At 41.3% G+C, this 15,837-nt stretch overlaps 1 protein-coding gene and 1 long non-coding RNA gene across 2 annotated transcripts in view; one reads left to right on the forward strand and one right to left on the reverse strand.

Annotated features, from left to right (window-relative positions):
* The window catches only part of TMCC3 (transmembrane and coiled-coil domain family 3), a 52,329-nt gene extending 44,751 nt beyond the window's left edge, over window positions 1–7,578 (forward strand). Inside the window, exons 3-4 of the mRNA XM_075058118.1 lie at window positions 841–976; window positions 3,750–7,578. Of these exons, the coding sequence (XP_074914219.1) occupies window positions 841–976; window positions 3,750–4,052 (439 nt within the window). The 3' untranslated portion in view covers window positions 4,053–7,578. The remainder of the gene's footprint in view (window positions 1–840; window positions 977–3,749) is intronic.
* LOC142045016 (uncharacterized) lies at window positions 5,919–15,742 on the reverse strand. The gene is made up of 3 exons (XR_012654496.1): window positions 15,155–15,742; window positions 7,532–7,814; window positions 5,919–6,050 (listed from the first exon to the last, which is right to left on the reverse strand). It is a non-coding gene; the product is annotated as an uncharacterized LOC142045016 (long non-coding RNA).
* Window positions 15,743–15,837: the final 95 nt, after the last annotated feature.

The following is a 15,837-nucleotide window of genomic DNA, read 5'->3' on the forward strand; positions in this document are numbered from 1 at the left end:
TGAAATCTTTACTATGCTAATGGGCAAAAACTCAGTAGGAAATGCAATATTTAATGTTTCCTTTTGTACAGTTCTTAAAATACAAGGGAAGGCTGGATATCAGGTGGTAATGTGGGGGAGGAAAGAACAGAGCAAATGGCCTACTGAACTCAGGACTTGGTTTCAGGAGAAGGCAGAGCAGCCTCTTCTGACAGCTCGCTGCCATTGAGATCTTAAGCCTCCTGCCACCATTTCCACAGCTAGACAATTTTGCCTCCATCATTTTTGTGCCAACTGCAGTGTTTGCCTGTTGTTGTAACTTGATTTAAAACACAATCACCAAAAAAAATTTTCTAGTTTCCTGAAGGTTTAGTCGAACTGGTTTTCCAGGCAGAGACGTGCCAAAACAGGCTGTGCATGAATGGCAAGACCTTGCAGTTGTGTTTGAGAGGGGATCCAGGGAACATATTTTTCCTTTCACTAGTGGCGAGCTGTTAACTGGCTCAGGCTTACATATGAAACCATATCTTCTTGTCTAAATGAAGAGTGAGAAATGGAAAAATGTAAGTTGGATACCCTTAGGCACTGTTTATGGTTCATATAATTTGCCAATTATGTACAAATATTTGCTTTTTAACACCCACTGCCAGCAAGAAACACTCAGAAAAGGCTTTCAGTTTGCTGAATAAATGCTTGTGGAGAGTTTCCAAAGTTTTTACTGATTTCTCTATGTGCTCTGTAATGCTAGTCAGATGAATCCATAGCACACTGAAAAACTGCCTTTTAAAATGTGTAATTATTTTCATGATTTAGCATTACTTTAATAGAAGGCACTAAATTTAGACCTTTTTTCCTAATAAGATATGAAAGATTGGAAGACCAGTTAAATGATCTCACTGATCTTCATCAACATGAGACAGCAAACTTGAAACAAGAGCTAGCCAGCATAGAGGAGAAAGTGGCGTATCAGGCATATGAGCGATCACGTGATGTTCAGGTACTTCTTTTTTTTTTCCCCTTATCATCAACTTCTGATGTTTTGTAGAAATCTTGTGGTGAAAAACACTTGCATCTTCCTACATCTTTGTATATAAGGAAACTGGGGAATTATTTAAGCCCATGTTTTGTCTGTTTTAAGGTGAAAACCCAGCATGTTTAAATTAGTGATGGTCTCCTTTTGTTTCAATGGATTCAGAATTTTATCTGCTGGAACTGATGATACGTCCTAGGCAGACTTGTGGGTGAAGAATGACCTGTTTTAATTTCTTGCACCAGAGGAGGAGGGAATTTAGTCTCCTTGTATTGTGTAAAATGCCGCTTTTGACAATGTTGTAACACAAACCTCTTGCTCAGACTTTCTCTGATATGTAGTCATATCACTGGCAAGGTTTATTATAAATGGAGTTTAAGGTAATAAGTGAGAGAGCTAATTGATAAATAGACTTGTAGATTTGCCAGTTATAACTTCAGAGTTCTAATCCATGGTCACAACGGCCCCTATAATCAACGCTGTAGGGTGTGTGCACCTCGGTGATCAGTTGTAGTCATGTCTGACTTCAATCAAAAGCCAGTAATAATGTCTACAAGTTTGTCCTGACAGCATGTAGTTACATACTTGAGTATTTATATACAATATAAGCATTTATAAAATACATAATATTTCTACCCAAAGTCTGAGCAAGTGGTGAAAAATGGTGAAAACATTGTTTTGCCTTACTTTGGGTTTAAATTCACTAACAACTAAGGAATCCTCAAAGACTGTCTTCATATTGACTCAGATGGTAAAAAAACCCCAAAAAACACAAAACCCCCACCAAAACCAAAACCCCTGTCCTGTACACCCCTGTGCTCACATTTCTAACATAGAGCACGCAAGCAGGAGGATGATCACACTGTTTCCTGATTGGTGTGAGAGTTAGGAAACTCCAGGGAACAGAGTGGCAAAGGGATAGTACTGAATGCAGGCATATAATAGGTTCCTTTGTAGGTTTAAAGAAGAGAGGTCTCTTGTGCAGGACTTCTTTCTGTGAAGGCATCTTGAGGATGTAAAAACTGAGTGAGACCTGAGTTCCCCAGCAGAAGGGCTGTGAAATGTTCACAAACTCATTAGCAGAACCCTGGAGGGGTATCAGAGACTTTTAACACTAATTGCAGTGTTACAGCCTTGTTTCTTTTATCTCTGTACAGCTGGGCCTGTTTAAACCTGTTTCTTTGGTGGGGTTGGCAAATAATCTAAAATAGAGTAAAAGCATTTAAGTTGTGGATATTTTAAGTAACAGCCTAACTTCAGAGCACTCTGTCCCTAAAGGATGGGCAGATCGTTTAAAACACTTGCTCAGCCTCTCAATGCAGAGCTGCAGGTATCAAACTTTTGCAGCTGGACTTTCTCTAAAGCAGCACGAGATGATTTGAGAATAAATTATGGTCAGAGTGGAAGAAGGACCAGGAAAGTTCTTCAGTGGGTAGTGGAGACCGTGCATGAACCCTAAGGGACTTTGTGCCACCCATTAAGAACTGTCTTCTGTATTATTACTAATTCCTAGAACAGTGAAAGGAAGCAGTCTTTTGTAAGGTGCTATGCCATGTGCTTTGCACTGAGTTTGGTGCCTGGCTCGTCACCTGGTAAGCCAGTTCAACTTGCCAAAACAACAGAGAACTGACCCAGCAAAAGAAAGCTAATAATCTGTGTGCAGTGGTTTTGTTTGTTTTTACATGGAGGATTGGGTTGAACTGGCTTACTCTGTGATCAGGAGAACACCCCTGCCAGTGCAAGGAAAATATTTGGAGTTTGAGAGTGGGGAAGGAAGCAGGGATGCTGGAGCAGAATTTTTTCCTGTTTACACAGTGGTAAAAGGTTATGTCAAGTTGATTGATCTCATTAAATTATAGCCTTGCACCGTGCTACACAGGGTTGCCCAAATCCCAACTCTGTCAAAAAGTGGCATTTTGGCAAGCAAGTGAAGCAGTCGGAAACTTTTCCATGTTTCACTTTGAGAGGGCTTAAGTGTGGGGTTAGTGACTTAAGAACTGTTTTACTCAAAGACCATTTTTAGTCTACCCTCAAGCAGAAGAGAAAGGTCTGCTTTCTTTAGAACAAAATGTGAAGCTGGATATATCATGTGTGAGAGAGAATCCCATAAAAGCATCACCGCAGGTTTCTCCGCTGTCTCCACTGCACACTGCCCACTTGGAGTGTGGATTAATGAGCCTTCCCACTGACAGAGGGAGAAGGCAATCTCTTACTGCAGACTCAAGCCCAGCACTGTACAATGGGTGTCTTTGAGAGAAAATGTAGACCAGAGAGATGCTGTAAACCAAATGCTATATGTTGCAAAGTAGATGTAATTAGTATCACAGCAAGCCTGTACTACCCTAATGTTTTCTACAGCGTATACAAAGAAACTAACTTTGCTGGTTTAATCCAGTGAAAGTTGCCAAGGCAACAGCTTTCCCAGTACTTTATCTCATCAGTATATGCAGGAAACATCTGTCATGAACATTCAAGTTATGATACTATTTTTCAAGCATGAAGAATGTAAAAACTACATTTTGGACAGTGTTGTCAGACTTGATTGTGCCTGAGCAGGCAGTGATACACACATGCAGGTATATATGTGCATTTATTTTTTAAAAAGTTGGTGGCTCATTCAAATTTTAGGAGTCTATAATAAATTACATTTCTAATCTAGCTGATGGATGGCTCTGCAGCTAAAATGGGAAAAGTGGTGTATGGAAATACAGCTGCCCTAATTCTTGTTTTCTGTCTCCAGGAAGCCTTGGAATCATGCCAGACCCGGGTTTCAAAGCTGGAGCTCCATCAGCAAGAACAGCAAGCACAGCAGTCTGAAACAGTTAATGCCAAAGTGCTCCTGGGGAAATGTATAAATGTTATCCTGGCCTTCATGACTGTCATCTTAGTGTGCGTTTCTACTATTGCAAAGTTCATTGCTCCTATGATGAAGAGCCGTTTTCATATCATCTGCACTTTTTTCGCAGTGACGCTGCTGGCAATATTTTGTAAAAACTGGGATCATATCATTTGTGCCATAGAAAGGATGATTATACCAAGATGAAGCTGCTGGTCTGGCTGCTTTTTTTTTTTTTCCCCTCCCTCTTCCCTTTCCAGTTTTTTAAGTGCTGTGTGTATACAAATCATTTTTTGTTGGTTTAAATGTGCAGACTGGATGGAGAAGGCTACAAAGACTCCTGGACTTTAAGGTGTAAATACATAAATGCGTACTTGTTGGCAGTCATTTGCCTGTTCAATCCAATTATGTCTAATTGGCTATGTCTGTGATGAACTGCTCGCTTATGTCTGTCTTCTGCCTTAATCCAAAGGGTTTTCCACTTCACAAACCCACACCCACAAAAGATGGTGTGATGCTCTGGGAGGGATCCAAGCAACTGCAAGTGTCAGGTGTGCTTTTTTACCAGACTGGAGTGCAAAGAGTATGATCAGGAGGGAGTGAACCATAGTGTGTATCAGCCCTGTTAGACTAATAAGTTAATTTTCTCTCTGTATCCAACTAGAATGATAAGCCAAATTATACAGTCATATATATTAATAGTTCTTGATTCTAAATTAATGGGTATCTGTATATGGGGTTTCTAGTTTTCAGGAGCAGCAAAACTTGATGCTTCTGCTAGTAACCATTTGCACAGGGAGTTTATTGTTTGTAAATTAGACCAGTGATGACTACTGACCACAGTTAGCAGTTGTTCTATCCTGGCACTGTTCCTTATCACATTCAGGAAACACATAAATGTGGCATAAGACTCCCAAAGATGAACCGAATTGAATGACAAGATCACCAGGCCACTTTGTAAAGAAGCAAATAACCGGTGCGTAAGTTTGGTCACGCAGACCAAAGCACTCTCTTGCTTCAAGCCCTGCAACCTGCAAGGGGAAAGAAGTACACAGAGAGGCAACATCTAGATTAGCCTTTGTTAGCACTGAATTGTTGGGGTGCTCTAACTGATTGCAAAGCAGGTAGGTGGTGGGACTCTGGGTACAGTGGATTTCTTTCTTGTGTCAGATTAAGGAATGTGGAAGAAGCATGAGGGAACAGCTTCTTAGGGGAGCAGGGAGTTAAACTTCCGTAAATATACAAACACTGTGCAGACTCTCTTGACAAACATTCCTGAAAATAATGTATTAGCATACAATACCACTACTAGGAGACAGGGTTGGTTTTGTTTTCCTACTGGAATTTATTTTGCTTGATTTAAGAACTACAAAAAAAAATTTCCCTGAAATCTGCTTGGCTTTCAGCCATGATGTAAAACAAGATCTTTAATTAAAAAAACCAAAAGAAACCACCACAACCAGAATTATTCTCTGCTCTCCATTAAATGAAAAGACAGTGTCTCCAGTTATTTGATGTTCAGTGTTACTTACTTTGAAAATAATTGTCATGACAGATTTTATTTTCAGTTGCAGTATTTGTTATGCTGGTTTTATGGCAGTGGGGGGAGGGGGATTACTTGATGTGTGTATTTGTTTTTAATCAAGTGCAATAGTTGGTGTAGAAATTCAGAAGACCTTATTCTGAGGAAAGGGGGTGGGGGAGGGGAGGCAAGGGAAGAACTTTGACATTTTACCACGATTGGATTAATGGTGAATACAGTTACTTTTTGTGGCTTCAGGGACTGAAGGAAGGACAGAATTAACTGCATGAATAGGGATATGACTAAGCATTTAGAAAATTCAATTAAAACACTTTAAAAATCATTAAAGAATTTTTTTATATGTCCTACATCTTTGAACAGAGAAATCAGGAAGGATTGTGCTGGCTCGCACGCACTGGAAATGGATCAGATCAGGCACACCCATGTTATCTGAAGCCAGCCCTGCCTCATCTTCAGAGGGAGGTAGTGGAAAGCAAGTCCTGCTGAGAGGCATATGACTTTATAAAGCCCAAACTTACCAATTGGTTTATCCCTGGCTGTGTCAGGAAGAATTATTATATAGATACATTCTTCTTTTCCTTAGTGTTTGTTTTTGGGGGTTTGTTTGTTGGTTGTTTTTTTTTTTCTTCTCTTTGCCTTTACCCCTGTATTCCTGGTATCGCCTGAAGAAGGAAGGAGGTATTGTGTTACTTACAAAAATCTGTCTGAATCGCTGCATGTGCTCCTGCTGCTGTTCGCTTCAGGGAGACCTTTCTTCTCATGTCTTTAACCCATTTTGGCACTGTATGCGTGCATTGCAACAGGCCTTCACCCACACCTTCCAAGTATCTGCACTTAGCCTCCTTTTACAGCCAGCTCATAAACAGGGGATTGCTTCTACCGCTGCAGCTCATAAACTTATCTTAAGAGGAAAGTCCCTTCCACAATTTTAAAAAGATTAAAAGGAAAAAAGAAGTAGCTCTTTCCTGGCCTTTACATCACAAGAAAGGCTTTCCCTTGGTTTGTTTTTATGCCCTTTTGATGTTTCCTGAGATCCTCTTCGTCTTTTCCACTGTTTCCATACAATTTGTTCCTATCTTCATTTTTAAAAAGGCGTATGATATCTTTTTATAGTCCGTATTTTCCATTTCATTAGCCAATGAGCATGCTTCTATTCAGAGTCTTTTCCTTTCTGAAGTGTTTTCCTAAATTCCACCACCCATTTTACTGATCAGCCCTATGACTCTTCCCCCCCACCCCATTTCCGTAGGGCACAAGATTGTACATCCATTACAAAAAACCAAGAGTCCTGTACTGCTCCTTAGAAAGCTGTGACTCTTCATGGTGTTTTCTTGCCATCTTCATTATAATTTCCATCCTTCTATTCCATTTGCACAGCCACCTTCTGGTTTGGCCACTTGAGAAAACACTGTTTGTCTAGCATTTTGTTAAATGGGTTCAGAAGGGGACGTGTGCAAGAAAGGAATACCATGTGTTAATTTTTACGAAAGGAAAAACTCCTTTGCCTGTTGCATGGTTATATGTTTAAGGAGATAATCCTCCCAGTGCTAGTGTATGTGGTTAAAAATGTAATGTCAGATAGTCTCAAGGTCAGGGAGGAAAAAAGGTTAGTCATTTTTCTTATAACAAAGGAAGTTGGTATAGTGTGACCTGGGGATGTGAAGGCTTCTGCTCCAAGGGCATCCTATTACAATCCTGGAAGATGACCTCAGTGCAAAATGAGGGTAGAACATAAAATCAATGGGCCTATGAAAGATTGCTCACTGTTTTGATAAAATCTGACTGGGTTCAAATTGGAAACAAAAGGGTCTTGTGTTTCCATATTGGCTTTATATCTGGCAGAGGACACAGAAAAAGCTGTAAAAGGCTGCATAATGTTATTCATGCAAATTAAAACAACCCTAATTGGTAAATGGGCACAGCACTTCTCTAGGTTATTTTCCCTGCTGGATTTAAATCACTGGAGGATGTGACATGCATCAAGAAATGAAATAAAAGATGTGAAGGGCAAAAGCCTGCTTTTGGGTGAAACTGCTATGGTTTTGCACAGAGTAAGGCTGCAGTGCCAGGAGCTCGGCCAAGTGGAAGGGCAACCGAAGGGGAGGGAGGTCTCCCGTCCTGCCTTTACCCTCCCATTTCTTACCTTGTGCTGATGCTGGTCTGTGTTGCAGTCTTGCGTGTGCCATGTTAGCTCGCTGGGCTGGGAAGAAAAACGTAGCGAAAGAGCTGGCTAGTTCTCCACGTCTAGAGACTTAAAGGGCTGACGGAAAGGTCTTGTGCGTGCAAAGTGGCGACAAAAAGGGAGATGAGCCTTTTTCTTTCTTGCTGCAGTGAATCATTAGCTGCCCCTAAAGCTGTACTCTAGGCAGCCTCCCTGCAGAATGATGGGGCAGCTTCAGCGCAGAAAGGTTCTTCCTAGCTTTTGCCTACAGGGAACAGATACAAACAGCACTGGGATGTGGCAGCACAGGCTAGCCGGCTCTGTCTGCACCCAGGACCAAGAGCAGGCTGGTGGCTGGGCTGGGCTAGCCAGGGTTGATGCCTGTGCCACTAGCATCAGTATGAGCATTGCTTCCTCCGCTTAGGCTGGGATTATACGAGTGTACGTATCTGACCTGCAGTCAGAGCTCTGCTTGCTCTGAGAGCATGCCTAGGCCACCCCAAACAATTGCAAGACATCTCTTAACGACAACTTTGTTCAGCTTCTCAATCAATTAATTAACCGTGTTCCATCAGGATACGGTTTGATTTTACATTCTCACACAACACCTTAGACATTCTTAGTATACAATGTACTCCTTACGCTTACTCATCGTGAGCCTTTGAAACACTCCCACTCAACAAAAAGTTGCCAGACAGTGTCTTTTCTGCTTGGCGCTGCCTGGTAGTCAATTATTTCACTTCACTTTGACTGCAACTCTCTAACTGAAAGGCCCTTCAGTTAGTTGTTAATACCTGTTCTACAGGCTTTTGGCAGACTTTTTGCTCAAAGGTTTCTGGAGATTCAGTTTCTTGTGAAGGTCAGCCCAATTTTCCTGACCTCTCCCATTTCAGCATTCAGGTCTAAATTGGGTTTCCTCTAAAACTTATATAATGGATCCCTCCACTAACTTCAACTATAACTCCATTATTGTTGGACATCCACTTAGTCATTGACAGCACTGAATGAGACCCAGTTTAAATTCCTTCTCCTTTCTGCTTCACGTTATATGCGTTCGTGCAACTTATTTTACTGTGCTCCTGTGATGTCTACTTGTTCTGATTTCTTAGAGAAGCACTATCAAATCTGGCTGCTTTTTAGTTTAATATCAAAATGCTTGTGTTACGCAGTGCCTCTGCTGCAGGACCGTCACATAGTGACCTGATATCTGCACTACATGAAGGATATTTAAAAGCCAAGGGTTTTCTTTGAACAAATCATTGACTGCTCATCTGGGGAATAAAAATTCAATAGGTGAAGGCAGTTTGCTGTAGGAAAGATACATGATCCACTGACTACAAGCTGAAGCTAGGCAAATCCAGTGTAAGCATAAGCTTCAGTTTTGTAATCACAAGGATTACAAGCTAATTATCAGCTACTGAATAACATGAACAAGGACTCCAACATTTGCAGTTAAAGTTGAATGCTGCTGTTCAAAGGAATCAGTTCAGGCTGGTGTTTGTGTCACGGTTTAACCCCAGCCAGCAGCTGACCACCACACAGCTGCTCACTCACTTCCCCCCACCCAGTGGGATGGGGGAGAGAATCAGGGAAAAAAGTAAAACTTATGGGTTGAGATAAAAACAGTTTAATAGAACAGAGAGGAAGAAAATAATAATGATAATAACAATAATAAAATGATGATAGTAATAAAAGGATTGGAATATACAAAACAAGTGTTTCACAATGCAATTGCTCACCACTCACTGACCGATGCCCAGTCAGTTCCTGAGCAGTGATCCCCCCGGGCCAACTCCCCCCAGTTTATATACTGGGCATGACGTCACATGGTATGGAATACCCCGTTGGCCAGTTTGGGTCAGCTGTCCTGGCTGTGTCCCCTCCCAACTCCTTGTGCCCCTCCAGCCTTCTTGCTGGCTGGGCATGAGAAGCTGAAAAATCCTTGACTTGGTATAAACACTGCTCAGCCAAAACTGAACACATCAGTGTGTTATCAACATTCTTCTCATACTAAACCCAAAACACAACACTATACCAGCTACTAGAAAGAAAATGAACTCTGTCCCAAAAAGTCAGATAACAAAGTCAACTGCATAACCACAGGTAGTACTTTCTGGAATTAAAATTGACGAACAAGAAATTATTTTGGGAAAAAACCCAACCCCAACTCACAGAAGCTTGCTGTTCATTTAGGTGGTATGGAAACCAATTTTGGAAACTAAGCCCCTTTCCGATGTGATACAGACTTTTTAATTCTGGATTCAATGGTACAACAGAAGGTAAACACAGATTAATGTAATTAAACACTTTAATTTGGATAACAGAATTTAATCACTTCTGAAAGTCCATCTAGGAATAGCAATCAGGCAAGTTTATTCTCTTCTTTTTTAATCAAGCAAATATTTATCTGCTTTTTTTCATTTACCATCATGCCAGAATGTGGCCTTTAATTAATTACATTGCTCCCTTTTAAAATGCAAGAGATTATAAAAGGCTTGTTTTCAGATAAAGTTTGAAAGATCTCTCTGATGCTGAGTAGAATCCAGCAGAAAGAATTTTTTTTTACATTACAACAGTGAAAGACTAAGAAAACTTTAGTTAATGGAATTGCTTATTTTCCCTGAAAAGCAAACTGAGATGATGCTGTATATAAAGACTGCATGAGGACTAGTCAAACTGTCTTGTACGGTTGATTTGCTGTATGTTTAGCATATTAAGTTGTACTGTTGTTGGAAAGTTTTGCACAAAGCCACCTTTCCTTTTTACCCAGAGAACCTGGGTCTGGTAGTATCGAGGTGTACCAAAAACTGTCTGGTTTTATTGACTAAAGTTAATTGTCTCAGTATGTGATCTACAATGTTTCTCATGCCATTTTCATTTTGTGCAGCACTGTGGAAAGATGCAACTACAAAAATGTAATTTTTGTATATTTTGTTGTGTAGTCATGACTGCCTCTAAGGTGCCATTAACATTTTTTAAAATAAAAATATTTACATTTATTTGATGATGAACATTGTTTCTTAAACTTACTGTCTGATCACTCAAACCACTATCAGTTTTTCTTTGTCCGTACTAAGTTACTCAATTGACAGTGACAAAGTCATTCAATTGAGCATAAGCCCCAGCTTTAAAATACTGATGAAACTGAGCATTCTGCTCTGCTGCAGTTTTGACCGAAACCGGTAATTTGTGTTTTATTTACAGCTATGACATGGCAAAACTGCAAGCATCAAATGAGGTATCGTCATTGCTCCTCTCTGGAGCTTGTGTGAACATGCTATGCAAACACGGTGCTATTGCGCCAAGCAGTTGGACTTGCTTTGGAGTATCTTTTGGGAAAACTGAATTAGAAACCTAAGCTGAATTTTTACATTATTGTCAGAAATCTTGGTCACATGTGCCAAAAATGTGATAGTGACATGCCTAATAGTTAACATAGCTGACATAAAGCAAAACACTTGCATTTATTTTTCACAAAGCAGAGGTCTTGTCAGCTGGCACCAGCAGCCATTGGGAACGATATTATTTTTATACCAAGAACAGCGTGTTGCTTTGCAGTCATGCCATACTTCCTATTTCGTCCTCTTCGAGGAAATGGCATACAGCAGCTCCCATGTCACCTGCAGACAGTCCAAGGTCTCATCATGCTGAGTTTCACAGGGGTGCCTGGAACTCTGTCTATATTAAGCCATTCACAAACAGCAGGTTCCCCTGCAGCCGCTGATAACTTTTGCCCACTTCTGGCATGGGCTGAATAACCCCTGCTAACACACTGGCAAACCAGGCGTAAAAAAAAGGCATCTCACTCATCATCTGTTCTCTCAGTTGTTCATAACTCTGGTTTGAAGTGTGCACAACACACCCTGGTAACTGTTTTAGCACCCAAAAATAGCAAGGCAGAGAGGAAAATACAACAGTGCTGTTTAACTTAGCACAGAAAGAGAAGCGTCACTCATAGCCAAGTAGTGGTCACTGTACAGTGTTAGCAATCTTCGGACAAGACAAATAACCCTTACCAGTAGTATACACTGAAAATACTTTGTGTTGGTGCGCCTCATACCTCTGAGAACCAAAGCTGTACGAATGTGCCAGAAACCAGCTGAAGGCACCCAAGACTTCATCTGCTACTGCACTGCAACTCATTTTGCAACACCAAAAACTTCTTTGAATTAGCTAGTTCAGATACCGCTAGCAGTGCAGTTTAAACTTGGTGATAAATGCTTCCTGAATGCATGTGTGCCATCGCTCTGCTTGTGCTACTGTGGGAGAGCGCAGCAATCAAATGCCAGGTTCTGCCTCCCATGGCAACTAGCGCAGAGTTGATGTAATTGAAAGGAGAAATTTCTACGCTGTATCTTCCTCAATTCCTGTTTGGACTGTGGACTTAAGTGACAACACATTAGTTTTGTGAAGTTACCTAGTGGATCGATGCCATGTTACCTTTTATGTGCAGCCTACCAGATTCAGACAGAAGTAAAGCAGAGAGGCTGAACTCCCCTGCCTTAGGACAAGCTTGAAGCTGGCCAGTGCTAAGCTGCTGAAAGAAGCATTGACATGCTTTTGACAAAAACTTTAGAAATTGAGCTTGCATTTGAGGTAGTCGTGATCCCTTCAGCTGGTGAGGAGTGTGTGGTTCTACCCATCTGTAAGTGTAAATTTGGAAAAACTCTTTTTAGTTAGCAGGGCTAGAATGGAGTCAATCCAATGGAAATGAAAGCACAGTCAGGACTGAAGGCTGTAATATGTCAGAACAATATACATAAGTGTGAGATCTCCTTGTAGCCCAATGAATTCACTCTGTATTTTTCTGTTGAATACCATTTCAATAAGTTGGTACAGGTCTGGGAAACATCCTTTCCCCCCATAGCCACAGACGCAGGGTTAAAAGGGGATCAGTAATTATAAGCATGAGATACTCTGTGTACATGCTGAACAGAGAAGTAGAGAACACAACTCCTGTGTGATCAGCAGTTCCATACAACACATATGCCACATCTGAGTAATGTATTCATAAACTGCCAGAAATTCATGCTTTATATCTACTGATGTCCTATGTGCTAAAAATTACATTCTGGCCCTACTGAGCTCAATGGTAAAAACCCGTCCGAGTTTAATCAGGGAAGACTCTTACCACAGCACTATGGCACTTAAAAGCAGTTTCATCTTCTGATTTTGCAGTACCAAAAATATTATTTTTCTCAGGCAATCTACACACAACAATGTATGGTTTTAACTCTCCACCACAAAGAGCGCACTACTCGGTCACAGACATCTCTGCCACAATTGTATGAGACGATGAAACTATTTGCACACTTTCAGGCTCTGCTGACTCAGAGGCTGAACAGAGCTCGTACTCCCAACACTAATTCCCCACTTGGCCTCTATCCTGCTAGGTTGGATTCAGGTCAAGGTGACATAAACTAAGCATGGATTAAACCACAGGTATGACCAGTAGCATGTGTGCATAACAGCAAAACCCTTCTCTAAAGATATGCCACTGGGCTACAGGAGCTTGAGGATCTATCTAATCTAGCAACTATTTTCAGCTTGCTCAGCTGAGACAGCAAGGAATTCTAAACAAGCTTTCAAACTCATCAAGACTTTTTCTAACCATACTTACACAGTGTCTTCCTCCAAAGAGTGCATCTGCAAAATGCATTGAAATACTACCCTGGGCTTCTCTACATATTTTACAGCTCTTTGTATGTTGCTTTCCTTGTGTGAGGATGAACCTTGCTGCTCTCTGAAATGCTGATCTACCCGGAACTAATATAAGATGACATTTAAAGAGACATAAATAACCTCTAATACTGTCAACCAAAAACCTTGAGGTCTCTAAATGAAATCTCTTTACTTTTACTTGAGTGCCACAGTGAATTTAAATAGTGTACCTTAAAGAGACTTTTTTTGTAAAATAAACTACTGAGATCTGAAGTTGCATAAAGTTCTATTTCTTTAAAAAACATGTGTTGTGGGAGATGTTTCAAAAAGGCAAATTTGCCACTGTTGGAATAATCCAACATGTTATAAAGGTATTACTCCTGCTTCCTTTAGGTACTGACTTAATTAGAAGAGTAAGACTGACATAAACAAAGAGAAAACAAACAAACAAATCCCAATATGTTTCCTCTCTCTCCTCAACAGGATGGCTTCTTTTCATATTTACTTCTCTCAATTATTTTTTCATTTGTCATGTAATATTTATAGTCTTCATTTTCTAGCTGTTTCTCCCTCTTACTCTGTAGGCTCTTCTCTTGATTGACGCTCTTCCCTCTCTGCTGTGTCCATAAGCCCCACGCACCTGCTTTTCTACTCCTCCTTCCTTCAGCCATCTCCTCCTTGCGCCCTTGAACTCCATCTTGTCTCTTGCTTTTTCTCTCTCTTTCCCTGTACTCTACAAGATTCCCAGATCAAGCCCATCTGAGTCACTACAGCAGCTCTATTTTTAAAGCAAGCTTCTCGCATTGCTGTGAGACATGGAGAGAGACGGTCACTGTGACAAAGAGGAGCATCGTTACTACTCATACTTCAAAAATGCTAGCTATCAGGTGATTAACTAGAATCACCTGACTCAGTGGGCCTCAGAAGGAAACAAGTACCCTTTTTTGATCAATGTGAAAAACTTGGAGGCAAAAATAAAGCAACACGATTTCCAACCATCTTGAGGCATCCTCTTAGAACAAGATTCCACACTGGAAATGATTACACAAAACCTGTACCATTATCCAACAGATTAGCTGGCAAGAGACACCCAACCCTGTCTGTTGATTTTACTTACCAAAATAATTTTAGCTTTTGTAATTTTTTTGCTATGTCCCCTGCAGACCTCATACCAAGTGACCTAGATTCTTGACGTCATGTTTCTCAAGTAAATTAATTGTTTTCCAATAGATTATAGCTGTGTAATCCTGATGTGAACAAACACTAATGGAACCAAAGAAAGAATCTGGGCCATGGTACCGTTCCTGTTAATGAAGCTGTACAAGGGAGGAAGACTTCTGATTGACCTCAGTTAGCATTAATATTTGTAGCGCTGATAGCAAAAAAAATAATTTAAAAATGAGGAAATTTGATACAGAAAACAAAAGTCAGGCATGCAACTTCATAATAGTTTTTTAAAAGATTTTTTGCATTGTGAAGCCATGTAGAACTACAGCTTTTTTTTTCCCCATCAAAATCTGTTTTGCATCAAAATTAAATTTGATTTAATTAATTTTGGAAGGCGAACTTTTAAGCTGTTGTAGTGTTACTTATTTCAGTGTAGGATACATTGGTATAGACCGAATACTGTTGCTATTTCACTTCTAGCATTGCAAAGGTATGGGCCACAAGCACAGTATACACGTAAAACCGTACAGCAGCACCAGTGTGCGCAGTCAGCCTTCCAGTGCAGTACGTACTGAACTCTTCTCATTGAGGCTGTGGAAGTGACTGCAGTATGTTTTGGACACCTTCTTATTAACTGAGCTTACAACCACCTCTAGGGGAGCTAATTGCTTTTATAATCTCCGGATCCGTATAAAAACTACGGGCAAATTTAATATTTGGCTTTTTTTTTCTTTTTTTTTTCCTTGGGGACGTGCGTGTGTCATCAGTAACACCCACCTTCTAATATACTAATTGAAGCCAATTTTAATCCTTATTAAAGGACTGTTAATCTCATTAGGGGATCGTCAATACCGCTCTGGATGATCAATCTCCCGCTTCAGCCAGAGAGAAATGGAGAAGTTTACGAGAAGGTCACGCTCTTTCAACTGCCCTTTACAACCCGGTTTCTGTCAGAAAACAGCCCCCGTTCCCAGGATCGCCTGGACCGCGTTTTTCTTTCTGCACCGCTACATCAGCCCCAGCGCTCGGCTCGGTGTTAGCAGCCGGACAAATCGCCGCTCAGTCCCGCTGGGTACGAAACGGAACGCCTGCTTTTTCCCCTCAGCTCGGGAGCGTTACCCCCGGCTACCCGTTACCACACGGTTTGGCGCGCTTGGGCGTCCGTCCGCGCCGCCGGGCCTGCCGTCCTCCTCTCTCCTTCCACAGAACCTCCCGTCAGAACGCGGTACGGGACTTTAAAACAGCCGTACAAACACGCTAAAAACAAAAAAAAAACCCGCATTTTTAAATACACGACGTTGACGCAGAGCGGGGTTATTTGGGCCGCCTCAGCCGAACGGCCGAGCGACCGTTGGCGCCCGGCACCGCCCCGCCCGCTCGCGCAGGGGGGGGCGGTGCCAGAGGGCTCGGGGGCGGTGCCAGAGGGCTCGGGGGCGGGGCAAGCCGGCGGAGCCCGTTTC

This window comes from Buteo buteo, chromosome 26 (assembly GCF_964188355.1).
Source record: "Buteo buteo chromosome 26, bButBut1.hap1.1, whole genome shotgun sequence".
Taxonomy (NCBI): domain Eukaryota; kingdom Metazoa; phylum Chordata; class Aves; order Accipitriformes; family Accipitridae; genus Buteo; species Buteo buteo.